Below are 27,390 nucleotides of genomic sequence, written 5' to 3' on the forward strand. Positions count from 1 at the left end.
TAATTGTATAAATATAAACAACCTGTTTGAATTTTCGAAGTTTATTATGATTTGGATAAATCATTTCCATGCTGAAAGTATTGATTCAGAGATCAATAGAATGTCAAATGTGGAAATTATATGAATATTTAAAATGGTCACTATAAACTTACGATCAAAAAACCGATTGTCACGTGAGATCAATCTTAAATCCTAAGCAGGAAATGAGAAAATAACTTAAGATCAAAAACAAGATTGTCACTATGATACCTGTGGGCTATTTTTTTTTAGAAAAGTACTAAACTAAACAAATATTAAAGAAACGAGAATTGGAATCAGCAACAATTGTAAATCCTTCAAAGATAACATCCCACCGTATAACACTAAGTCCAATGGCAAATATTAGACTAAAGAAAAGAAACAATATCTTTGTGTTATGAAATAAATATATTAATAAATTTGATCTTAAAATGTCTCTGACATAATATGGATATACGGTACAAATAAGTTTCTCGAAAATGTCAATACTCACAAGTCACAGATGGAACCATTAAAAGTTCAATTTTTGTTAACATTTTATTTCATCTATTTCCTTACATTCATGTCTTGTTTGGTGCAACTACCTGACTAAATATTGCAATATGCCTTTATTTTATTAATCAGTTAGTAAGATGTGCATAGACTTCTAACCATATGACAATTTGTGATCTTCTGATTTTTATTAAGGCCAGTGAAATTAACAGAAAAAATCATAAAAGTATTCTGTGAATGATTTTATTGCTAAAGGACAATATCAAGACATCTAGACTTCCTCTGAACACAATATATATATTTCTTGAACCAGGTACAAAGACATTGAAATCCAGCCACCTTAATGCTGGACCCCAACCAAAGAAAGCATTTACTTACAGATGATCCACAGTAAAAACTAGATTTTGCATGAGGAATAGGTGGCCGCTGTATTGGCCTTTGGCACACTTTTGATGATCGAATATAACGTTGGGTGGTATTGCAGAAGATGAAATTCAACAAAAAATCATTTTGCATCTCTGCAAAAATCTGATAGGAAACAGAAAGCACTTTCAGCAAATCGACTCTAAATGACACCATAGTCAACTAACCAGAATGAGTAGTCAAATATTAAATAAAATATTCCACAATTCATGCATTGTGGCCACATTTCAAATTCCACATGTGAGAATCATTACTATGCAAATTTTAGGCATCATAAGGAAAACCTTGTCTTTTCTATCTATAAGAAGAAATTAAAGCCATGCCATGTAAATGCCTTGTAAGGACCAAACGAGACCACTTGCAAATGGATGAGTTCAAACACACACACACAAAAATGAAATGAAATCAGATGTTTCCTCTTTGAAATTTTAACTAAAGACCTTGTATCCTTCCTGTAATAATTCCAAATAAACGCCTTGGTTACCATTTCAACATCTTCAGTTGCCTAAATAAAGTTTATCCTTCAAAACATAAACCGATTACAAATGTCAAAAGACTTTCTCAAGTAAATCTATCCCTAAATTAAGAACCAAAGTATTCATCTTTCATGGAAACATCACAGAAAACATACTTAGGAGCATAATGATGTAATAAGGTGCACATTATAAAAATATATAAAGTATATCAATATCTACAAACAAATATAGTTGATCAATGGGATGACAAAATACAAATTGTTAAGCTACCACAAATAAGAGTATCTATAGCCACAGAATGTTTGTAGGATCATCAACCACATAATAGTCCCAAGTGAAGGGATCCGATAACTTTACCAAATGACAGATTCAGAATAGGAGGATACAATGAATTTATACTTAAAGCAAGTTACTTTACCTTTACTACCATCCATGGGCAAAGTTTATAAATCTCTATAAGACTTAAGTTTTCTATTAAGTTATTGTCCATGTCTACATTTGCAGATTGCTAAGTAAACCACATGAATAGAGGAAAACAATTATTGATTATTGTGTAATATAGTAGGACTATCCATAATTTTGATTAAGTTAGCAGCCCAATGCTATGTAGCAGTGGTTGTGTCCAGCCAATATATGTCATGACAGATTCTAAATTTATTGTCTTTGATGAGATAAGGGATGGGAAAGAACACAATAAAGAGATAATTAACAGATTCATCATTACCATAGCAATTGGGGCACATGGAAGGACCAATGAAACACCTTTTTTCTCATTTGATCCAATGTTATGGTTTAATATTTAGAGGTATGTCGAATTCAAATTTAAACTCTCCATTTTACAATACTTTTTATTTAATTTATTTGTCACATGTGTTAGGTTTCCGTATTGGCAAAATATGGTTGATGCCATTACTGTTTGTGGGGTGGGGTTCAAAGCCCCTAGTGGAGATGACATAAAGGGTCCAATTTTGACACACAGGTGGCTGATGTAAAAGCCACAAAAGAGGAGTAATGGTTGATATGGAGGAAGAAGGGTTGCACCATCATGACCGATGATTGGATTGATAGAAGAACTAGGACACTGCTGAATTTTCTTGTTTCTTCTTCAGGTAATTGTACTTCCCTCAATGTATTGATTTACTGATTAATATTTTAATATATGCTTTATTGAATCATCGATTTGTTTCTTTTTCAGGTGGCATTGTATTCATCAAATCAATTGACACTTCAAGACACGCAAAAAATGCCACATACCTTTGTGAGGCTTTAGAGGAAGTCCTAGCTGAGGTAGGTGACGACAATGCGGTGCAAGTGGTGAGAGATAATGCAACAAATTATGTTGCTACAAGTAGACTATTATGTTGATTATTTTGTCATTGATGTCAAAGGTTTATTGAAAAGAGAATTGGAATGAAATACTAGTCAAGTGGTTGATTATTCATCAGATTTTCATCAGCTACTTGGTTGTGTGCTTGAGCTGCTTGGTTGTCTGCTTGAGCTACTTGCCTACTTGCTTGAGCCTCTTGCTTGCTTACTCTGTCAGCAAGCTTTATGTCTCCTTGCACCAAATCAGTTTGAATTACCATGTCAGCGTTTAAAATGCCAAGTCAAGTTTAATGCCATCTCATATCTTGAATTGTCAAGTGTCGAGTCAAAAGTAGAGGCACGATTCCTCTATTATTGTCAACGTCTTTGACATTTTTTGGGTGGCAGCTTACTTAGTTTGGGCAATGACATTCTTTGGCCTCAGATTTCTTTATTCGAGGATGACTACTTAATAAACCTCTGCAAATCTATTATTGGGCGGCTATTTAAAAACATTTTTATTTTACTCCGTCTCTATTGCCCGTGTTGGTCTAATCATTGTTTGCAAGTGACTTAATATGAATATCATGAGTCATAATTTTAGCGCCAGCATATCTGTGCACCTATCATATATCGGCTTCAATATTTCATCTAAAAATCGTGGAGTGGGTGTTTATGCCGCCGCAATTTATTTCCTGGCCTTTGTGTCTCATAAATATTTTGAACGACCTTCTCTTTTCTATCTTTGTCATTTGCATTCAATTCAAGACGTTATGACCATCATTATCTGTTGTAGACTTGTGGTGCCTTAGAAGACCTGTTCTCGTGGCTTTCTTTATAAAATCAGGAGACATCAATGTGGTTTTTGGTTTTTGGTTTTTGGTTTTTACTCTTGCTATGCTCGTGGCTAACTTATGATGCTATTCTTATAATCGAGTGGTTGTGGAGATATTTTCAATTAAGAGGCTGAGTAGTATCCAAAAGTAGATATATCAGAATTTTGAGATGGGATTTTGAACCAAAAAAAATTGTTTTTAATGCTTGAACAGTGCCTTTGAAAGCATGTGTTTTGAATCAAGAAGTTTATGGTACTGAAGTTGGTGCTCACTTATATAATCCTGATTGGTACCCATTATTGTTAATGAAAGCATAATTCAGCCGTGGTTTTTTACTCGAAAGGGTTTTCCATGTGAAATTTGGTGCTTTTCATATTGGATGGTTGCTCTTACCTTTTTTATTTCTGAATCTCACGTTTTATATTTAAAAGTTTAAAATACTGATTCACCCCCCTCCCCCCCTCTCAACATTTTATGTGTGCTCTTCAATTGTATTAGAGCCAAGTCCTTCATAAAAGAGCTTAAATGCTTGGAGGTTGATCCTAATTGCACACATGAGTTCTCTTGAAGGTCTTGCTACAAATTGAGTGCTCTTATTTGATGGCTACAACTATGCATTCTGGAGTGTTTGAATCCGTACTTATCTAATGTCTCTTGGTTTTTATTATTTGTGTATGTTTCACTTTGATTATCAGTAGAGATTGTTCGATTTGATGGTTTCTATTGATGATTTGAAAATTCGTGTAGTTGTGCATTGCTGGCGAAGCGAAGCGTGGTTGGATTTTGCATAAGTAGTCCAGTCTACGTTTTCATAGGATTAGATTAGCCTTAGCTTAGTCCTCTAAACCTTTCCTCCTTTACTTTTTCGCGTCTCTTAAATCCAAAAATCCAAAAAATAGGGATTTAATTGCAAATAATTCACATAAAAATCCTTGAACTCGCATAAGTTTGTTATCCTCTTCAAGTGAATATGTAAGGCCCCTTGGGTTAACAGCAAACCCATCAATCAACTGAGTCACGTCCATGCATTGAAGGAACCTTGGAGTTAGTCGTTTGAACTTTTTGTGCAATCTTAGCATACGGACTAATTTTGATCAAGAGAGAGTAAGGTGACCGTTGGTAACTTTATTCTGTGTTACATGTCGTCATTAAAAACACGTCAACAAAATTGGTGCTAGAAGGAGGGCTGGATACGTGGACTCTAGATTCTATCATTTCAAATTTGTGGAGGTTATTTCAAGCCATTTTTTTTACCCTCCTCCGTAGCCAACAGAATTGGCACTAAAGGAGGGCGAACATCGGATCGTTCATTTTCACAAGTGTAGAAATTCAATTTGGCTGGAACTAGCATGAGCTTTCAAGTGTAGAATCAGAGATATGTTAGATCTCTTATATGTCAAATAAATCCAAAAAAATCAGAAAATTGAAAATAAAAAAAAATAAAGAAGATTTCTCAATGGAGCAAGAAGTTGATATCCTTCAACTTTGGTGAAGACTGAATGCACATTTACATCCACGAAGTTTGTCTGAACTCGCATCAAGGAATAGTTGTAGAATTCATAACACTAGCGGACACAATGAGATGCATTGTTTAACATTTCTGTCAAGGATGGAATTAGCCTTGCAAGGGAATGTTTCTGTTTCAGAAGTACTTGAGCCCGTTGTACCGGTGAAAGTGGAACCTGAAGCTTCAATTGCTGAAAATGAATTTTTCATGAGGTTCAAGAAGATGGTTAAGGAAGGCTTAAGTATTGAGAAAGACTTGTGCGTAGAGGGAATCTTGCTCCCATGTTGGTATAGGATCCACAATACCACTCATTCTGAAGTCACATGTCCATTATGCAGGGAGGCTATTCACCAAGCTAAGGTGCAGGCAGAGTTGGAAGAATCGTCAAAGATGTACACTATAGAAAAATGGTGGAATGCTCACCTTCAACCAATTGACTTAGCATCAAAAGAAAGTATCACTGCAACATCTTGTAGTAAAGAAAACACAATTGAGCAGGACGATCAACACAATTTAGTCAAGAGAAAATTTTCATACCTTATGCCGAGGAAAGAAACACCCGCTGAAGTGGAGGTTGAGAAAGTGGTAGAAGACGTTCAACCAAATGCAGGCAATGATTTCACAATCAAGAAAGAAGAGATGCTCCTTGATGAAGATGTCCTTTCGTGCATGCTCAAGATGGAAGAAATGATAAGCAGCTTGAGGCAGGAAGGGACATTTCACAGTCAGTGGGCTACTGAGATGGAAGTAGAGTATGGAATGCAATTCAGGTCGGTGCTTGAACCTCTACTCGAGATCCAAGAAGAATTGTTAAAAGAAATTGAGATACGTGAGATGTCGATCGATGAACAAGTTGTCATGATAGAAGTGAAGAATGAAGAGCAATTCGGGTTGGGGCTCAACTCATTATCAAAGATTCAAGAGGAGCTAGCGGTTGAAATATTCCATGTTTCCAAGTTTCCATTCGAGTCTAGATTTCGCCACCGCATGCCTTTTGAAGACTGGAATGTTGAGCTGCATGTGGCGGATGCGAGTGGGATGATACACCACCAGCTTCGACCTCCTGATGAAGCAGTGGATGACATGCAAGAATTCTCGCCCACGCATGAAAACCACCAGGTTGTCTCTTTCCTTGCTTATGAGTTTGAAAGCTATGAATTTGATTATGGAAATCTAGGAAGAAGAACTTGTTTATGGATTGATCATGGTCCCGATGAGTTGCCACAGTTGATAATCTTTCCTAAAGTCTTTCTTGAGTTTCAGATTTGTATTGTGAAAGATTACTTTTTTGGGTTTAAAGATGAATTTGCAAGGCTTCAAACCACGACTAATGCCATGTTGCTCCTGCACATCTTGAGAAATCATGTTAGGAGTTGTATATATTTAGGTCTTGTGAGTATTGTCCGTTCAAAATTTTTTGTTCTTATTAGAGTAGGTTTCCTTTCTGTTTGCTTTGTTTGTTTTCCTGTTGGTTTTTGGGGTTTTGGCTTGTTTTGTTTTGTTTTTCTTTCTTATTTGTTTCCCCGTTGGTTTTGGTTTTTTGGTTTTGGGTTTCCAGCCTTTGGTGTTGGTTTCCCTTGAGCTTGTCCGCTCAAGTGGTTTTGCTTTGGTCTTGGGTTTTGAGTGGTCTAGTTTGTTTGGATTCCTTGTTTGCGAATGAGGTGATGATGTTCCCCTTATGCGAGCCTGATTATATTCCACCAATGCTACATCTTGGTGCAGGAGTCTTGAGATTGTCACGCTTCACACGCTTAATCAATTGCTCTAAGTCATTTAGATCTCTTAGGAGAGGTTATGGCCATGAAAACTTTACATCTTGCTTCAGTGCCACTGGAATCTCCAAACCCATAGTAGGCTTCATTGCTTACGAGCCAAAGGAATTGATGGAAATGAAAAGGAATATCAAAAGAAAGAAAAGAAAAATGAATAATGAAAATAAAAGAAATATCAAATTATTGGCTTTGGGAATATATGGATAACTACATCGGGGCTATGGACGCTCGACCGGCAATGGAGCAATATTCGTGGAATTTCGGAGACAACCTCGTCGGAGCTATGGATGCTTGACTGGCAACGAGGCAATGTCTCAGATGCTTTTGAAGTATAGATACCTATAGCTTGCCATGACTAATTCTAGGAGTCCGGATGGTCTTGTGAGATGGGATTAATGCATATGCACAAACATAATCAGATGAACATGCTTTAATTTGGGTTCTCGCCCTAAAGAGTTTTTCAACACTTTCCCTATGGATTGGATTTTATCTTTGAAATGTTCAGGAACATTTATTCGAGTGGGGGGCTAGATGTTGTGACGTTTTCACACATCGCCCCATTGCAAATGGGGACCCCCTACTTTTTAGGCCCACTCAGTCTTTTGTTTTGGTTTTTGGGGCCTTTCCGCGGCAGTCTATCTAGTCTCTCTGCTTTGCAAGTGTTTGGGGGTTAAATTTATCAAGTCTGATTTTCGTTTCACTGAATTTGATTAAGTCTAGGGCTTGTTTTGGCTGTTTTAGAGTTTTTGTCTTTAGTCTTAGATTTTAGGGGTTTTTGTTAGGGTTTTGGAAAAAATGAATGCAAAACTGGAATCAGGACCCTTCGAGGAACCTCCCAATAAAATTTGAGCAAAAACGGAGCAACTTTCTATTTTTAGAAAGTTCCTATTTTTTAGGGATTTTACTGTCTCGGAATGTTTGGTCAAAAATAAAACTTACTAATTTTAGTAAGTTTCTATTTTTAGTAAGTGCAACCTGTTTTGTCCAAACCCTAACATTTTGAAACACTTACTATTTGGGAAAATCTATTTTGGCAAGTTCATCCCTGAAGACATTGAAGACTGAATGTTCTTGAAGATCATTTCTAAATTCGGAAGGGTTGGAAGGCAGACAAGTTGGATCAAAAAAATGGTTAAGTATGGAACTCCTATTCCAGAAGTCCGGAAATCACATCAAGTCCACATATGCTAGCCTGATCAATAAGAAGCTCAAAAATCCATCTAAGTTCATGAAGAATCCAAGACAAGTGAAATTCCTTCACCCATTGCCAAATTGCAATCCAAGGCACCAAACTCATGTGGAGATGGAAAGATGAGAAATCAATGAATTCCTTCCTTAGTCAAAATTGCGCCTAACATGGAAAGAAGGCGCCAACACTCAAGTGTCATGGAAGGAGAAAAAAAAAATTGTGAATTCCTTCCCCTAGGTGAAATAGTGCCCAAGCACTATGGAGAGCACCAAATTGGGGGGTGCAACAAATCCATGGAAATGTTGAAATTCCATGGCCAAGTCAAAATGGCGCCTAAGGATGATGGAGAGCACAAAACCAAGGGAAGGAAGGAAAAAAATCCAAATTTGCTAAATTCCTCCTCACCATCAAAAATCCGCCCCAAGCCAGAGAAGGGCGCCAAAATGGACTCTCCAAGGAGAGATGGAAAAAGTGTGAAATTCCTCCTTCAGTACAAAATTCTGCCCTAGGAGTTGGAAGGGCGCCAAAGTCAAGAGGTCATGGAGAACGTGGAAAATCAAGATTTCCTTGCCTTAGTAAAAATAGTGCCCAAGGAGTACATAGGGCACCAAATAGAAGGAGCCATGGAATTCATGGAAAATAGTGAATTCCTCCCTCCTAAAGAAATTGCACCCATGCCAAGTGAATGGCGCCAAACAAGGGTGTCCATGGAAAGCATCAAAAAAGTAAAAAACCTTGCCTTAAGGAAAATTCCGCCCTGAGCCTAGAAAGAGCGTTGTACTCACACCATCATGGAGGATTCACGTAAACATCAAAATTCCATGCCCTATGAGGAATTGTGCCAGGCATCAAGGAAGGGCGCCAAAGTAAGAGTGCCTTGGAATTCATTGAAAACTTTAAAATTCCCTCTCTGAAGTGTAAATAACGCCTAAGGAAGAATATACAGGCCAAACAGAGGTATCCATGGAGAACATGAAAGAAAGAATTTTATCTGTCAAAGTCAAAATCCTATACCCAGTCAGGAAAATTGAAAATTCTTCCAAGGCTTGGAAGTGATGAATTCCACCATGAAAAGTTAAAATGCTCAAGATTAAAAACTCAAAAAAATTGGCTAAGGCATGAAGAATTTCCTTCCTCAGAGGTAAGGAACAAATTTCTTTCCAAAGGAGAATTCCTTCACAACATGAATTCCATGCCGGGATGAATTGAAGGTGAAAAAAACAATTTCTAAGGCAAGGAAGAAATCAAGGATGAATTGAACAAGAAATTTTCCCCGAGGAAAATTTTAGAAAAATCCATTTTCGGGCATCAAGAATCATACAAATTTCAATAGATGATAGATTTGGAGTCGTGAGGGAATTTTCTCTCTCCTGGACCGTGGAACCCTAATTTGAAATTTTTCCTAAAAAATAGGAAATGTGCAGAATTGATGAAAGATCTTCTCCAAGGCAAGGAAAATTCAAAATCTCAAGAAAATTCTTCCCAGATAAAGTTTTCTCTCTCCAAGGGTTTCTCGCCAAGTGTCAGCCAGGTCAACACATGAAGAATTAATGGAGCATCTTTTGCATGTAGCCATCACATTTAAGGCATTATGGCAGATTCTTTTTTTCTGCATGCACCCATCGCGTGGAGAATGATGGGCATTTATTTCTTGCATGGGAATGTTTATTGTATTTTGGGCATGTTTGATGTAATGGGGTGCATTTAATGCACTGATGGATGCCATTTTTGGACTTTTAGAATAATTGTACATGGGCTTAGTGGGCATTAATAGTCGATTCCCACCTTGTTGCATCTTGAGTGGGGAATCTTTAGGGTTTGCATGTAGTCGATGCCAGGAGCCTATATAAAGGGGTGACCCCCCTCATTTGAAAAGGGAGGAGAGATTATTGTCTGACATTGTTGCTAAGGATTGTTGAAGTAGCCAGCTTAATACATTGTTCGGCTTTGATGGTGTATTCTTGTTCTATTTTAGCAATTTGCATGGTCTTTCTCTCTTCATAGATTAGATTTGCTTTCATGTTATTAGACGGACTGGATTTGATAGGGTTGCTTGTTGCAAGATTCGTGCTCATACTTTTGGTGTGCAGTTGATTGTTGCATACTGTGCAAAGTTAGCCTGAGCCCCCATTAGTCGTGTATGTTTCACTTTGATTACCAGTAGAGATTGTTCAATTTGATGGTTTCTATTGATGATTTGAAAATCTTTAACACACCCTTTGAAGATAGCACCGCCTCCGTGTAATTGTGCATTGCTAGCGAAGCGAAGCGTGGTTGGATTTTGCATAAGTAATCCCATCTCCGTGTTCATAGGATTAGATTAGCCTTAGCTTAGTCCTCTAAACCTTTCCTCATTTACTTTTTCACATCTCTTAAATCCAAAAATCCAAAAAATAGGGCTTTCATTGCAAATCATTGAAATAAAAATCCTTGAACTCGCATAAGTTTGTTATCCTCTTCAAGTGAATACGTAAGGCCCCTTGGGTTAACAGCAAACTCATCAATCAACTTAGTCACGTCCATGCATTGAAGGAACCTTGGAGTTAGCCATTTGAACTTTTGTGCAATCTTAGCATACGGACTAATTTTGATCAAGAGAGATTAAGGTGACCGTTGGTAACTTTATTCTGTGTTAGACGTCATCATAAAAAACACGTCAACAAATCCTTTGTCATCGACGGCTCTCATCACGTTCCTCCTCTTCCCGTCGGGTCCTTTCCTGGAATCGCTACAGGATTTGTTGCCGACGACGTTCACTATTGGTCTCTTCCCTTCAGTCTTGAAGTTCAATTAAATTTCTTGCCAACCGCCTCAGGAGGCTCCCTAGAAGATCGAATACGGGTGTGTTGACCGTGATTTCACTACGTACGGTGTCTTCACAAACAGCTCTCTCTTGAGACTCCCTCTGCACATACTGGGCGACGAAAACGTCGCACAAGTCTACCAAGTCCTCTGTCAACTGATTCTCTCGTGCTTCGGCTTGGGTTTCCTCTTCGTGTGTATCACTATCCGTAACGATCAATTGTTGATCAAATGGTCAGCCCATTAGTACCTACCACCTGTCGCCATTGATCTCTAGCATTTGAATCGGCAACAACGCCAAATGTTTTGCCCCGAACGGTATGTTTCAGAACATCACAGAATGCGAGCAAAACCGAATAGTACACATGCATGAAATGTAGAGAACTTAAAAATGTATATCTATTAATGCCAGCATCACAATGTATCTCCAGAATAACATCAATATAACATAACACAGCATAATCATATCCAGAGATTGGGGTACACGGATATATATACATGGGGTGTTGACCGGCTGCCGGTGCCAACCTTCAGAAACCGCCGACCCCTAAACATTTACTAACAAATCCTAATTTTCCCGACAACAGGTGTGTCACTGGAAAGTTGCTTAAGGTCAGGCAAAATTTTCTCCAAAACTGCAGTTGCCAAAGATATAACCTCTTTCTCTTTAGATGCAAACTTAAGTAAGTCCTCACTTGCCTTGATCTGCACAAGAGTGGCTAACTTCAATGCTTAAAGAGGGGACAAGGTACTTAAATCTACCGCACCATGAGAGAAGTCATCCTCATCTTCTGCAATCTGCTTTCCTTCATCAGGAACAGTGGCTTTTGCCATGGTTACCGGAGCCTTATTAGTTTGCTCTTCACCCTTCTTCTCAACTTCTTTTGTATTTACATCCTCTTCTCCTTTTTCACCATTGCCTTCACCTTTCCCTACTTCACCTAACTCCTCAGCTATCATCTCAACAATGATTTCTATCCCTGGAGGATCATGCATAGCTTCGCCGGAGTTGTCAACTGCTTGATTGTCAGTGGTATCATCTGCAGCTTCCTGTTCAACTAGATCAATCTGTACAGATGGCTGATCCTGAGGAACTTTTGTCTATACATGAGCCACCGGAGGAGAAGTATCTTTACTTGATTGTCCTTCTGGTTGGGAGTCATCCTTCTTCATATTAACCTGATAATTGTTCTCTTTCAAAATTTTCCTCAAAATACCTTTTGTATCTTTTACTACTTCCTCTACTCTTCCGAGCATTATTTTGTTTACTTTGTGCTTGCTCCGGAAATTTTCCTTTGCAAGTCCCAAAATTCTTAGTATTTCCTCTCTTGTTATATCAAGACACAACTTTACTAAGGTAAGTTCTTTTAACCTCTCATCTTCAAGACTAGTTATGTGTCTCCAAGCATCCAAAATGTCATATAACTCTTTTGGGATCATGGATGATAGCTCAATCAATGCTTTACTAAAAGAATTCATATAGTGTGCAACTGCTTCTTCAATAGCTCTTCGAACTTTTTCAGAAGAATGCTCATAATATACAGAAAGATTTGTCAAGTTACCTTCATTAACTATTGTATCTACAATCTTTTGTAATGGGGGCACAATAGTATAATAGCCTTCAAGCTTACCAGATTTAAGGGCTTCATCTATCTCAGATTTCTTCGTGTCTACTCTTGTCTTGCCGGATTTCCCTCCTTGTGTTTTAGCTTTCTTTGCAAGTGGAGCATCACAAGATAGAGGTTTTCTAACTACTCTAGCAAATGTGGAAGTTTTCTTTACCTCTCTGACCTCTTCATCCGATTCAATTTCCTCCTCAGCTGCAACATACTTCCTTGCAGGTTTCTCTTTCTTCCTCTTTTCTTCTGCACCGGTTGATGTTGATTGTGGCTTAGGTGGAGGGACCGGCTTCTACACACCGGAGGTAGGTGCAAACTTACTTTGCTTGGCCTTAGCTTGCTTGGTAGGAGTGGGAACTAGTTTAGCTTGTGGCTTCACCATATCTTCCTCCTTCGATATGTTTTTCTCTCTGGCTCTCTTCACTACTTCCCGAGTAGTGCCCATTTGTTCATCAAGATTTTCAACTTCCTTTCTAACTTTCCTTTTTCTTCCAGGCCCAGTGAACTTATGCAGGTCCAGATCCTTCTCCTGGAAAGTGTCAAATCTCTCCTTTTTCTGGTCCACCTGTTGACTTAACAAGTGTTGAGCATATGCATCAAACGTGATTGCATCCACCTCATACCCCATGGGCATGATCCAGATAGTTCTTGGCTCAACTGCCTCCATATGACACTAATCCTTGTCAACCATAAAACAAATAGTTTTCTCATACTTCTCCACTATATCTTTAGGAATTCTCTCTTTGCTTTTCATAGTGGCTTGAAAAGTTTTGAAATAGCCCCATAAAGCTGATTTTCACATAACATTGTCACCCAAACCCAACAACCCTTCCTTGATTTGCATAGCTACCGGCTTACCATAAGCCCATTGGACTTTTCCAATTCCAGGGATCTCGTTCATAAAATAAAGTGCTAAACAGACAATTAGGGATCCAAACTTGAAGACATATTTCTTATCTTGTTTTATCGTCTTCAAGTTGCTCATTAACTCATTGAGAAGCACTGTACAAAGATCATACCTTTTGTCCTCCTTTAACATTTCATAGGCAGCAAATATGGCTGTGTCGGAGACAAAATTCAGCCTGCTCGATTGATATACCTTGTATCTGATCACCATCGAGACAAATTTAACATCGTGCTCAATAATATCATTGATAGTCACTGACCCGTAGTCAAACTGAGATCCGGTAATCTTTGTCAGCGTTGTTTTCTAAATTTTCCTTAATCCGGGGACTTCACCGATTGCCTTTAAACATGTAATTGCTTCAATGGTTTGCTTGGTTATCTTGAAGGTCGATCCAGCCACATGAATTCATCGTGAACTCTGCTCAGAATATATCGGACCCATTCTGCTTCATCGAGCACCAGAAAATGAATAAATTGCGCAAAACCCTTATCCTAAAGTGCCATGAATTCGAGCTTCAGATTTCCCAAACTGTCCAACAGATGCTTGTTATAGAGTGATAGCATATCGGCATTGCCCAATTCTTCAATGCTACAGTGGATATAAGCCCTAATATCCTCATTGTGAAGCACACCATACGGGACTGAAGAAAATGCGCCTTCCGAATCATTTTCAACGAATTTAAACGGATGCCTCTTGAATACATGACATGCCCTCTTAGAAATTTCCACCACCAAAGGAGTTGGTATCACAACACCAGATGCAGATGCCATGATGAATTTAGGGTATGAAAGGATTGCTCGCAAACAGATAAATACCTCTTTCAATCTCAACTATATGCAAGAAATCTCTGAATGATCGCTTCTAGCTCGGTTATCACAGCTCAAACTCAATCGCCTTGCTCTTCTGCTCTTGCTCTTCTTTCACAGTATGAAAACTAAATGACTGAAATGCCCTTTTTAACCTAATTTTGAGTTGTAATAAATGCTCAACCTTAAAGGCTTCTGGTTACACTGTTTTTCATCATTTCTTTCACTAGATTATCAGACCGCCATAAATCTTCTGGTTATCAACTGAATAACTGATCTCAATCATCTGCAACCATCCTGGACCGGTTACAGATCTCCGCAAGGGGGTTCTAAAAATTTGCATGATAATCTTGCCCCCTAAGGCAAAATGCCGTAATTTACCAGATGAGGTTCCATCACCGGATTTAGGTGTGGAGCCATTTTGCACATTCAAATCTTCCTTTTTCACCCGCATCTTCTTGTGTTGATCTCTGATTTCATCTACCTTTTTTTTGCCTTTCACATCTTGATTGTTCTTGTTCACCGGACCATTGTTCCTACTTCTGCAATATTTTGCAATATGACCTAGTTTGTTGCATGCATGGCAAACAACATTTCTTTGCATAGGCCTAAAGTTCATTTGATTTTGTCTCATCCTGCATTCGTTAGATATATGTCCAAACATTCCACAAGCATAGCATCTCTTATTCTAGAAATTATTCATCATTCTGCACATATTTGACTTATGTCCAAAATTGTTGCATTTGAAACACTAACCGATAAAGGTAGGACCATTGTTCATATTATTCATCATCCCATTATTCATCCTAATTCTGCATTGATTTGCCATATGACCAAATTTACCACAGACAAAACATTTACCATTGAATTTATAGGCATTAGGCTGTCTTACTGGACGTTTCTTGTTCTACTGCTGATGATTGCTCTGACCAGAACCAGAGGATTCTCCTTTCTCAAATCCAAGTTCTCACATGTCTTTTCCATGTCTCTGACTTTCCAGCATCTCATCCAACCGGGCTGAACTAGCTTTGAACTTTTCTTTGTATTCATTTGCAGTAGTTAGCACATCTCTCAAAATTATGATCTGCCTTTCAAGTTCCTGCCCATCATTCTTTGTTTGCACCAATTCAAGCTTCAACTGATCATTTTCATATGTCAATCTGCAACATTCATCAGATTTGTTCTTCAATGATTGATTCAGGGTTTCTTCATTCTGCTTCTAGTCTTCAATCTCCTTAGTCGGCTTCATGACAATAGATTGCATCTCATTCTTCAAAACTACATTCTCCCTGGCCAACTTCTCACATTCATTTGTCTTATCTTGTAGGATTTGATTGCCAACCCTTTGTTCTTTCTCCTGCATCTTATCAATCAACTCCTTTCTCTTTTCTCTAGAAGTGTTCAATTGATCTTTCAATGTCTTAATGAAGTCTTTAGCTGCATTCAGATTTATTTTCAGGCTACTCTCTTCCTTCATCATTGCATCAAGGTCTTCAAGTGCCACACAAAGTTGTCTCTGCAAACCGGAGTCCATTGATTCAATATCTCGGATCTTCCTCAAGCTATTAGGCTTCTTTGGAGGCACAAAGCTCTAGTACCAATTGTTGGAATCAATGAACACTGAGAAGGGGAGCCGAATCAATGAACACTGAGAGGGGGAGCCGAATCAGTGTTCTGCTATTTATTAATTTATAAAACGGATTCTTTAACCACCGGATGCAAAGAACAGAAACTATAATGCAGAAACACAAAGCAAATATCCACACAACCATAACGCCGAAATTTTTACGTGGAAACCCGAAAAGGGAAAAACCACGGTGGGATTGAGTACCCACAATATTAGTATACTATGGCCAGTAGTAAAACAATATTACAAAGGTGGAATGCATTTGCATTCAAGCACACCGCCTAGAGCTCACTGCTCAAATACAAAATAGGCCTGCAACCCCAAAGGACTCACTGTACTACAAATATGATTTATAAGCATATACAATGTCTGAACTGGAGTATAGCATCTATAAATGCCAGGAATCAATTCCGGTTAGGCTCAAGAAAGATCCGTTGTCACTGCTCTATTATGCTCTGCTACATATAAGAAATCATGAAAACTTAAGATGCGCACGTGAAGCCGCACTCAATCGCTTCCAACACCATCTCACATCCACACACACACACACAAAATCATCATTCAAGTCGATCTTATATATCTGCACCACCAAAATAGATCTCCGACTAGTCGGCTTCTCAAAACAACAAAATGTGAAACGTGTAGGCTCATGTTGGCTCAATCCTTCTACAAATCCTTATTCCGGACCTAAAACACATGATCACAAGCTTCCCATAGGTCGGCCCAATCACCTCGAACTCATCAACATCCACTGAAATCACCTCAAGGAATCCGGACCACACGCTACACCATCAAACATAATGATAACTCTGTTCTTCCTTCACTACTGGATACCAGACCAAGAAACTTGCTCTGGAATCAACACTGGAGGCTAGAATTGCATGATAAGCTGTCTCATACACCCAATCAACTATTCCGATCACCGCAACCAAAATTGCATCACCGGAAATGAATAATGCTCACCGGATCCATACACTGTGTTCCACCAACCAGACTTATGCTGCATGAATAACCAAACTTATTTAAGACTTCCGGTAATCTCAATCTCGATATACCGGATAGGATTACTAGGCTGAGTTGCCAGCAATTCCTAAGTAATCTCCATGCACCTAAAATCATCGATCCTCACCGGAACATCACCGAAACAGTGTCTTTTGCCAACAAATACTACTCAAGTTGTTGATTATTCATCAGATTTTCATTAGCTACTTGGTTTTGTGCTTGAGCTACTTGGTTGCTTGGTTGAGCTACATGGTTGTGTGCTTGAGTTGCTTGGTTGTCTGCTTGAGCTACTTGCCTGCTTGCTTGAGCCTCTTCCTTGCTTCCTTACTCTTTGCAAGCTTGATGTCTCTGTGCCAAATCAGTTTGAATTACCCTATTAGCGTTTAAAATGCCAAGTCAAATGTAATGGAATCTCACATGCCATCTCATCTCTTGAATTGTCTAGTGTCAAGTAAAAGGCAGAGGCACGATTCCTCTATTACTGTTGATGTCTCTGATTTTTTTATTTTTTGTGTGGCGACTTACTCAGTTTGGGCGACAGCTTATTCTTTGGCCTCAAATTTCTTTATTTGAGGATGGCTACTTAATACCCCTCTGTGAAGCTATTATAGGGCAGCTATTTGAAACATTTTTATTTTACTCCGTCTCTATTGCCTGTGTTGGTCTTAATCATTGTTTGCAAGTGACTTAATATGAATATCATGAGCCGTAATTTTAGCGCCAACATATTTTGTGCACCTATCATATATCGGCTTCAGTAACCATTGTTGGGGTTGATGTGGAAAAGTGCATGTTTGATGAGCCAGGCCTTTGGGTTCCTACTGTAGAGATTGTGAAGGTAAATGAAAATCTAATTTTACATTATGTTTTAATTTTTATTCATATTTTTCTTTTAATTGCATATTTTTGTTCACGCTTACATAAGTTAAGTTAATATTTCACAATAATTGCAGTTCATTGAGCCTTTGGTAGTTCTCCTACGTGTTGTTGATGGGGAGAAGTCCACATTGGTCTACATTTATGAGGGCATGGATAGGGCCAAGGAGATCAATAGAACCATCTATGTGTAATATCCCCAATAATTTTTTGTTATTTTTAAACACAACAAACACTTCAAGCACCCGTTAAGGTTAGGAAAGATAATCTCAATGCTGCTGAAAGTAACCCTTTCCACCTTTTGATCACCGAGAGCCCAATCTGGGAGGGTGAGAACATACAATGTTGAGGGGATCGTTAGATGCGTGAAAACTGAAATTGATTACAAATTTGGACGGCAAGCCAGCCCCTTCCGCTTATTCTACGGGAGATTGAAACTCAGAAACTTCCTAGCGGCAATTTGCTACGAACAAACCAAACACTGAAAATGACAATCACTCTACGACTTATGCAGTAGGAGGACTAGAAATGAAAATTATTATCAACTCCACCGCTTATGCAGCAGGAGGACTAGAAATGAAAATTATTATCAACTCCACCGCTTATTAAGTAGGAGGACAACAATACAATCGGCTCAACAGCTTATTCAGCGGGAGGACAATTACAAACCGAAATTACAATCACTGAAGATGGCTAGGCCAACCTCTTCCACTTGTGCAGTGGGAATTACATAGAGGAAAGCAAACTGAAACAGCTAATGGTAATACCATTTAGCTTTACAATAAACATCACATAAGATGGAAGAGAATAAGAAGATACAAACTAATACAAATACTAGACTATGAGATAAGAACAACACAAAATAGAAGAAACCATTGTACCAATCTGCTGTTACAGAAAACAGCCTGTTGCAACTCCATCAATCAGCTACCACGAACCACAACAAACTATGCAAAGCCACACCAACGAAGCACAAATAACACTGGAGACTCGCACACACCCAAAGACCAGAATCGCTGTACACAAAACCACCGAAATCTCCCACACAAAGCACACCAAACACGTCTAGCAACAAACACCAAAAGGGACGGCCAGCAAAGGAAGGTACGTCCAACAAGGAAAGTACGGCCACCAAGGAAAGCCATGCTCTTCACCAAAAATCGCGCCCTACAAACGAAAAAGATGCCACACACTCATCTCTCCAACAAAACGCTATCCAAAGGAATCAAACCAAGCAATCCAAGATCGAAGCCTAGCTAGGAGTGATGTCTCACACTCAAATCTGCAAAAAGCCCTAGGAGGTTTTCACCCTCGAAGAAGTCTGGACTCTAGAGTCAATCTGACAGCATAACAGTATAAGTTTTCAAAGATCCCCAAATGAGAGCCCAAAGCTCTTATTTATAACATTTGCTCACCGAAATTCAAATTCAACACCTCCCAATTCGCCCACATTACATGACATTTCATTTCACCCAAATGAGCACTGCATTTCATTTCATTACACCAGCATATAGCTGCCCAAGATGTATTTTTCCCCCTCCTAGACAAGTTCGAACTTGTCCAAGGTCCACAAGTAATATCTCAAAATACTTTTCCCTTTTTCGACCCCTAACTTAGGAGAAATAATAAAATCTTATGAATAGAATATTTTTCCCTCTTTCCTAAGTCGTCCAATCTAATAATTGAAAATTAACTTGGGACAAAGTATTAATATTTAATAAAACATTTTGCAGACCAAATGTCATAAAAATATTAACTTAAGTTATTTTAATGATAAATGACCAAGTCCATTAAACTGCATTCTGAACTCAACTATGCCTACCAAAAGTAGAACTGAGTCACTGAGCCATCACACAACTGCCAAAAATAGCCGGTGCTGCCAGACTTGACTGAAACCCTAAAAAATTCCACACTTACTAAAAATAATGACTCCCAACTTCGTTAGGGCACAAACCGGGATCAACTGTTACTTACTAAAAATAGTAAGTCCACTGAAGAGTACTCAGATGAAGTTGCATGTCATAATGTAGGAAAACTCTCGAAAACCCAGAAAATGTGCTATTCAGACCCTACTTACTAAAAATAGTAAGTATAAAACCTCAACTGAATGCGATGCATGTATCACCATTGCGAAGCTCTCTGAAAACCAAAAAAAACTCCACAATCAGAAGTCCCAAACTCAACTGCTTCCCACTCAAAATCCTCCCGGAAGGTGGAAACCCTAATTTTAGCAAAAATAGCCTACGAGCCTCCTGAATAGGCTATTCCACACCAGGAGTGATCACTGGTTGGAAGGGGACATTAAACTATGCGGGGTTGAGGGTAAGTATTGTCCCATTTTGGAGATCATTGATAGCCAATGGCACCTCCAACTTGACAAGCTCCTACATGCAACCACTTATTTCCTCAATTTGGCATTCCAATACTGCCCTAATTTCAAGTCAGATGAGGAGGTTTTGAATGTGCTCCACAAAATGATTGAGTGGATGTTGCCTAGTTTTATAACAGAGTCCACAAGATCGAGACCTTTAGTCATGTGCAAGGAGATCTCTTTTCTCATCACATGTGCAAAGAAAATTGAATGACACTGTAGCGAAGACAAATATATTAAGAACATAATTTAAGTTTAAAAATGTAATAAAATTTTGCTCTTACATTATTATTAAATGTTAAAACTTAAAGTTGGCTAATGAGATTGATTTTTTTGTTTTTCTCATCTCAGATAGATGGTGGGAAATGTCTGGTCCTGATGTACCAAATCTTTAGAGGATTGTGATTCACATATTGAGCCAACCATGCAGTGCTTTGAGTTTTAAGCACAATTGGAGTATGTTTGAGCACATACACTCCAAGAAGCGCAATAGACTATCCGTATAGAGTTTGACTAATCTAGTCTATGTTCATTACAACCTTCATCTTCACCTCAGATAGATTTGGGGCATTGGCTCCATGGCCATCACACTAGAGGAGGTTGATCCGCAATTTGAGTGGATCACTAACTCTGAGGACTGCGATTCGGTTGACCAAGCGGATAGAGAGGTTGAGGTTGTAGCCATGGCAGAGGAGGATAGAGCACAAGTAGAAACAAACGATGTTGGTGTGGGTGGCACAAAAACAGAGGTAGATATTATGGCTGCTAAATCATCTAGGACCTACCTTAGATGCCTTCTTAGGAAGGATGCAAGCTCGTTTGAACCATAGACGTCTAGTTATTGTTTTGATATTTGTTTGGAACTTTTGATGCCATGGATTTCATATTCCATGAGTTTCATATACATCTAGCCATATTTATACATCTATGTGTGCTATTTCCTTTAGCTACAATATGTGTTTATACTAATGTGATCAATGTATACGTGTATGTGACCAAATTAGCTTCTATTTGACGATGTTATTGTGTCTTTAAAATTTATTTAATAAAGGATGCATGAAACAAGTTTTAAATCCTTAAAAATCTCTGAATTTCTTGGTTTTTCACTTTGTTAAGTTATTGTCGAGTTTTTGCCAATTTTTTTCGCTGAGACCAAGTCCAAAATTGGCTTGCCGAGTCCAAGGCAAGTACGAGTCTCGTGACTATGGTTTAGACCCTGACCTATAATTTGTAAGCAACATATAATGATCACCATACATGAATCTTCAATAATACATACTCAAAACAGAAAAGAGGTTCTAGTAATGCAAGAAACACTGTTAAGCAGCTCCTAAAATGCTCCACACACCTCCAAAAATGTCTGAAACTAGACTTGCAATCCACAAAAAATTCATTCGCCCAGCACACAATTGTTTTGCAGACCAAAAATGATTCTAGATTACTCGCAATAGTCCTCCATGGCTTCAAATAACTGTCCACACCAGAAATGATTCTTATTTGCAAGCAAATGTTGATTTGGGCAAAGATGTATGGTCATATGCTGCTCTGCCAATTCAAGACAGTGAAATATTCTAGCAACCAGCCTTGTGAGGCAGATCGTTGGCATTTGGTTGGCGATCTGTTATATGGTTTTCTGTGCCATCTGTCACATCCTTAATTGATACATACAGTCAGCTCATATTTTGGAACCTTTTTATAATTTATACGGTCTATTCAGTGACTACTTCCTGCACTTAATCTGATTGCAATTTATATTGCTATGTTAGCTGTTAATGAAAATTTGTGATCTGAATATAATAGATAGGATCTTAATTTGTTATTGTTTTGAATGATATAATTTCAATGGGTGTACATTTTATATACTATTGCAACTATTTATTGAGTGAGGCAGCCAATATACTTACTTTAGATTACACCTTATATATTATGGCTACTACTGACTGATATTATGATCTGAAATTGAAATCCAGATCTGAGTGAACTTAATTATTTAAGGATTTTGAAATGTCAGTAAGCTGTCTGCAGTTTTAGACTCAAACTGGTAAACTTCTGCAAGTCTATTTATAAATTTTGACTTATTTCTGCTCTGATCTGCTTGGCATCTAGGATTTATTAATATTAATCAGTTTTAAATAGCTGCACTGGTGTTTATTTCGTAGTTAATTTAAGTTCTTCACAAAATAGTGCAGGTCAGCATATGTTAGGAAATATAGATTTACTGTTTAAATTTAGTTGCTTTCAGTTATTTCGAATATTCAGAAAAGAAAAGAAAAGAAATGAATATACTCTTCCAAAAATCATGTTTAATTTTCAGTGGTGTAACCACAAAATATTATAAAATTTGCAAATCGGTTAAGATCCCAACTTGGGGACATTATACAAGAGGCCCTCTTTTGAATAGCATTCTCTTTAACCTCATCCATTGAATCTTCTCGTCAAATCAATGTCTATGGACCACCCTTCCCTTTTGGGTGGACTACAAATGTAAGGACTTGCCAGTTAAAAGGGGAGTCTGATAAGAATGTTGGCCACAATCTCAACACTCTGCAGCACTTTATGGTCTAGGGTTTCTTTGTGGAGATTGAGCATCCAATATATTATCAAAGTCCACACACCTCCTTTGACCTTGGTCATAAGGGGCCTGCAAGTCTCAGTATTGTGATTGAGTTGTAGTCTTTAGACACCCAATGTGCACGTTGGGTCCCAGAACCTCCTCCTCACCCTTTGCAATATGAGATGAGCTAAAAAATCTGCAATATCTGTGGGCAGTGTTCTTGTGTGGTCCGGTTTAGTGAGATTAACGCTAAGATAGCATGGCTAGGAGATAGTCTTCTCCTGAGGTTGCTGAAGTGTTGAAGATGGCCCAAACTTCCTATCTGTTGTGGTCTATATGCGCTTTCATTCCCAGGATGCTTACACCAAGGATGAACAATGTATCAAATTTTAATAATAATACAGACATTCAATTAATACAACATGAGAGGGATAAAATTGCATCAGTGGTTGAATACGTGCAAGATTGATCTATACATTACTAATAATTGGAGAAATGATTTTGCTGCCACTAACTAGAAGGATTTCAAACAAGGGAACCATATCACAATTCTATTTTAGAGATACTAAAACAATGTATCCTGTAAATGTAAGTTTTGATGCTTTAACAAACATACACACAAAAATCAAATAAGGGTATGGCCAACATCCACACATATATAAAAAGAGAAAACCTAGTTGGACAGGTAGTAAAATCATCTTAAAAATGGTATAATAAACCTCACCTGGGAGGCAAGTCGACCAGAAAATGAGACAAGGGAAATATTCTCAGACATCTCATTTAACATGACACGGAAAGGGTCCATTGTTAAATATTCTTTGAGGAGCTGATAAGTAAGCCTTAAGACGTCAAACAGCTGCTGCAACTCCTGAAACAAGGAATAGTGATTTAGTATCAAAACATTAGGAATACAACTAGTTACCTTTAGCTCTACATATACACATTGACTTTACTAATCTCCCAATAAACTTCATACCACAACAGCGCATATATCCTGGGATTCAAAACGTTCAAACAAGATATCAATGTTTTCTCTGAAAATTTTGTTCATCCTTTGGCCAATCAAATATCTAAGATCGATACTTCTGCCTAGCAGCTGCACAGGAAACAAACCAGATCTTGAGATAATCAACAACCTATAAATGGAGAAAATTTTGTTGCTTACGACTAAGATAACCAAGAGAACTCAATGCTACACAGATATTCAGAATATTAATCAATATTGTTAAATGGAATTCAATATTACAATTTAAATGACTATTAAGAGTGACAAAAAAACTAATATACTTTAAGATTAATAATTCTACCAGCATTGATCAAGGAAATTCCTGTACCACTTGTGCGACTACAGTAGCAGCCATATGATGAACATAGGAAGCCTTGTTACACTTCAATGAAAAGAGAAAAAATGATTTTGTATCAAAAGATGTGGACATTTTTCATAAAATATTGAACTATAGCTGAATGCTTATGTGTAATGTCCCCTTTACTCCGAATGAACATCTAGTGGAGATTTCTAGCCTATTTCATTCCCATAGGCTACGGTGGGCATTTATAAGGGAATAAATTAATTAAGTTAATTATTTTAAAGTTATCCCAATAAAATTAAATCCCAAGTATAACATTATTTTAATTAATTTAATTAAAGTGACTTAAGTGAACAAAAAAATTAAATAGTATAAACTCGTTTTATTAAATAAAGTTTTTTCTAGAAGCTTTAAGGAGGTTAAATTAGAGCGAAGATCCAACTGAACCTTTCAAAAGAGATGAGAGCAAGTCATCTTTTGGACATCTTAGTTTTGATATTTCTTTTAAAGAATTTTGGAGAGCTTATTTTGCAGGCTCAGCGTGCCCTAGGACAAAAACCCTTGGGTGTTTGGTTGTGTGAAATTGTGGACAAAAACCCCATTCAGCTTATTAGGTGGACCCATTTCAGAATTCACACTAGGGCTTATTTGATTAATTTCGAAGGGTTGGATCTTCAATGAACAATATTTTGAAGGGTGATATTAGTGATTGTTGAAATTTGTAAAATCTTTCCAAAGGCAAATTTCAAGGGTTTTATTGCAGATACTGAGAAAGGACTGCAATCTGAAAACCTGCAGTGAAGATGTCTGGATTTTTACAAGGGATTTGCAGTCAATATATGGGTTATTGGCTATTTCACTGCTAGGTGCAACATGTATGGTATTGCTAATAAGAGACTTTCCAGTTGATGGTGCAGACAGGTATGTTCCAGATTTCTTAATATTATGATTTAGTATTATTACAAGTAATTGCATGAGTTTAAGATGCCCAGCTGGAGATATTGATGTGTGAAATGCAGATTTAGAACAGTCACTAATAATGTTCAGAAATCTATTTAAAGGTGCAAAAACCAGGGCAGATTTATCTTCAGTTCTGCCCTACTGTGTAAGAGGTCAGAACAGTTTCAGCTATATGGCAGCAGTTCGATTTGATTTGCAAACTGTGTGTGAAATCTGAGTTTGATAGTAATGCCCTATGTATGAATGAAGCAATTTCTGTAGCACGGTGGCTGATAACAGATCTGCAGATTTAGGGACAGTTATACTCGTATTTATGTTCTAAATTATGCTCAAACTTCTATACTATATGGCAGCCTTTCATGACAATAAACAAGGTCAGATCTGGACTGTTTAATAACTTTGTTTTCAGAATTATAGTTGCAGATTTCTTTCTCAGAATTTCACCTTGTTTTTCATTAATGAATGTAAGTCCTTTCATGTTCCATTTTTTGTAAATTTGGCATCATTACTATGTAATGAAACATTCACAACCTGTACATTCCAGATTTGCGAAAGAAATCCTTTCAAACTAAGGAAGCATGCAAAGTGTTTGACAAAATGTGTATGAGAAACAGTGCACGATCTTTTGGTGACAATTTAAAGGGGTTCTTAAATTGTAAATCAAGATGTTTAAGTACAAGCAAATTATACAAGAGAACCAATCGTAAGAGCAGGCCTAAAAGAAATCAAAGCTTCTTAACTTCCCAGATCAACCTCCCACAAATATGAACAACCATCCCTCTTTCCCAAACTATTCAACAGAGAATGAAGAAAATTATTATTGATTGTAGCCTCCTGAGCAGATGAACTTGCTTGACCACCTTCCTAATGCAATAACTGTTGTGGCAATGGACACAGTATTCTGTTGTTTCTCTTGTGAGCAAAGTTTGAAAAGTTGGACTTGGCACGGACTTGGCAGTCCAAAATAGGACTCGGACTTGGGACTCGGCAAAAAAAAACCGTAGTTTTACAAATCAATAAAAAGAAATTAATGCATTTAGAGAACATAAATTCCTATTTTGACAATCAATTTGTCATAATTCAAACATTGCACATGTCATATTATCTTTAAACACTTAATATTTGAAATTTCATAATTCATACTCAATAACTAGTGAGGGTTTGGGAGTGGAGACCCTCATAGGTTTGAGGGACAGCAATGATAAGCTGCACAAGGTGTTAGATATGAGAAAAACCCAACGATAGAAGGGGTACGGGGAAACGTGCTTGCATTTCCCCGCAAGCCGGAAGTGGGGGTTTGGGGGCATAATTTTTTTGGATGATTGAAAATGGACGAGTTTGAACCAAAATATGAAGAAATGGACACCTGCAGACCTATTTTTGCGCACCACACAGCAGAATGAATGAGAAAAAACCAAAAAAATGTCTCTTTTAGCCGTTTGGGGATTTCTAGGCAGGCACGAGAGTCCCAGGTCGGGACTCGTTAGTCCAACCCTAGGACTCGCATGAGTCCTTTGCAAAAACTCAAGCATTTTTTGGGGCAACTCGGCAAGATGCAGCTCACAACTCTATGGCAAGTCAACTCAGTGAGCCAACGGACTCACAAGTCTTAGCCGAGTCTTCAAACTATGCTTGTGAGAGTTGTGGTACATTTTGTCTGACAAAATTTTCCTTTTCCTTGACTTATAACTTAATAAAGGTCTTCTCTCATGCTATACCATTATTCATTCTTGTTTCTAAAGAATTCACTTGACTTTGTCTTACATTCTGTTTAAATCTACACATGGATCACCAGATTTCAGATAAAATATACTTGGATAAGTATTGATGTAATTAGTAACAACCACTCTTTCATCCAAATTACACATCATACCTTAACACGCCGCATCTTAAACAAGGCATCATACCGTCTAGGTGTGACATCATACTTGTCTGCATTGTCAGAGGCAAATAGAAATGCTGGATCAAGTAACTTGCTGTGCATAAAATTGCAATCATTAGATCAATAGAAAAAACACAAAAGCCTAACTGATCTGGTCACATTATTTCATCAATAAAGTGTACTTGCATCCAGATTGAAATGGACAATAATATACAGATGAATGTACCTGGCAGCACGACTCTTGTAGTATGCAAATATATTCTCACTGAGTTTGAAAACTAGTTGATCAAAGCATAAATCTACCTGTAAAATTGTTGAAATACAGAAGCTTAGCCATAAACCAGTATATTATATATTACACACTACATTTCTGATGTTTAGTTTAGAAGATGATTCAGACATTTGAAATCAACTGAGGATGTAGTTTACTAATTAACTTCTAAACCAAAATCCTAGTGCCAAACTGATTGAGAAATTTGTCACTGATACCATGAAAGTGGCAACAGGAAGGAAATTTGTCATTGATACTGGGAAAGATTGCAATAGGAATGAAAATTATAGTTCATATAAAACAAACACTAGGAAATTACCCAATTAAAAGGAGTTTGTAAGATATTTTAAGACTGTATAAATAGTGCTTATCATAATATCAACATAAA

The 27,390-nt window shown here is 37.7% G+C and overlaps 1 protein-coding gene across 5 annotated transcripts in view; it reads right to left on the bottom strand.

Annotated features, from left to right (window-relative positions):
* LOC131074633 (protein PIR) overlaps nt 1–27,390 on the bottom strand; it is a 316,612-nt gene that overhangs the window by 137,641 nt on the left and 151,581 nt on the right. For all 5 annotated transcript variants that reach the window (XM_058011289.2, XM_058011287.2, XM_058011288.2 and 2 more), the window contains 5 exons: nt 26,958–27,034; nt 26,723–26,825; nt 23,559–23,678; nt 23,307–23,450; nt 889–1,038 (listed from right to left, as the gene is read on the bottom strand). In XM_058011289.2, coding sequence (XP_057867272.2) covers nt 889–1,038; nt 23,307–23,450; nt 23,559–23,678; nt 26,723–26,825; nt 26,958–27,034 — 594 coding nt within the window. The remainder of the gene's footprint in view (nt 1–888; nt 1,039–23,306; nt 23,451–23,558; nt 23,679–26,722; nt 26,826–26,957; nt 27,035–27,390) is intronic.

This window comes from Cryptomeria japonica, chromosome 1 (genome assembly GCF_030272615.1).
Source record: "Cryptomeria japonica chromosome 1, Sugi_1.0, whole genome shotgun sequence".
NCBI classification, from domain to species: domain Eukaryota; kingdom Viridiplantae; phylum Streptophyta; class Pinopsida; order Cupressales; family Cupressaceae; genus Cryptomeria; species Cryptomeria japonica.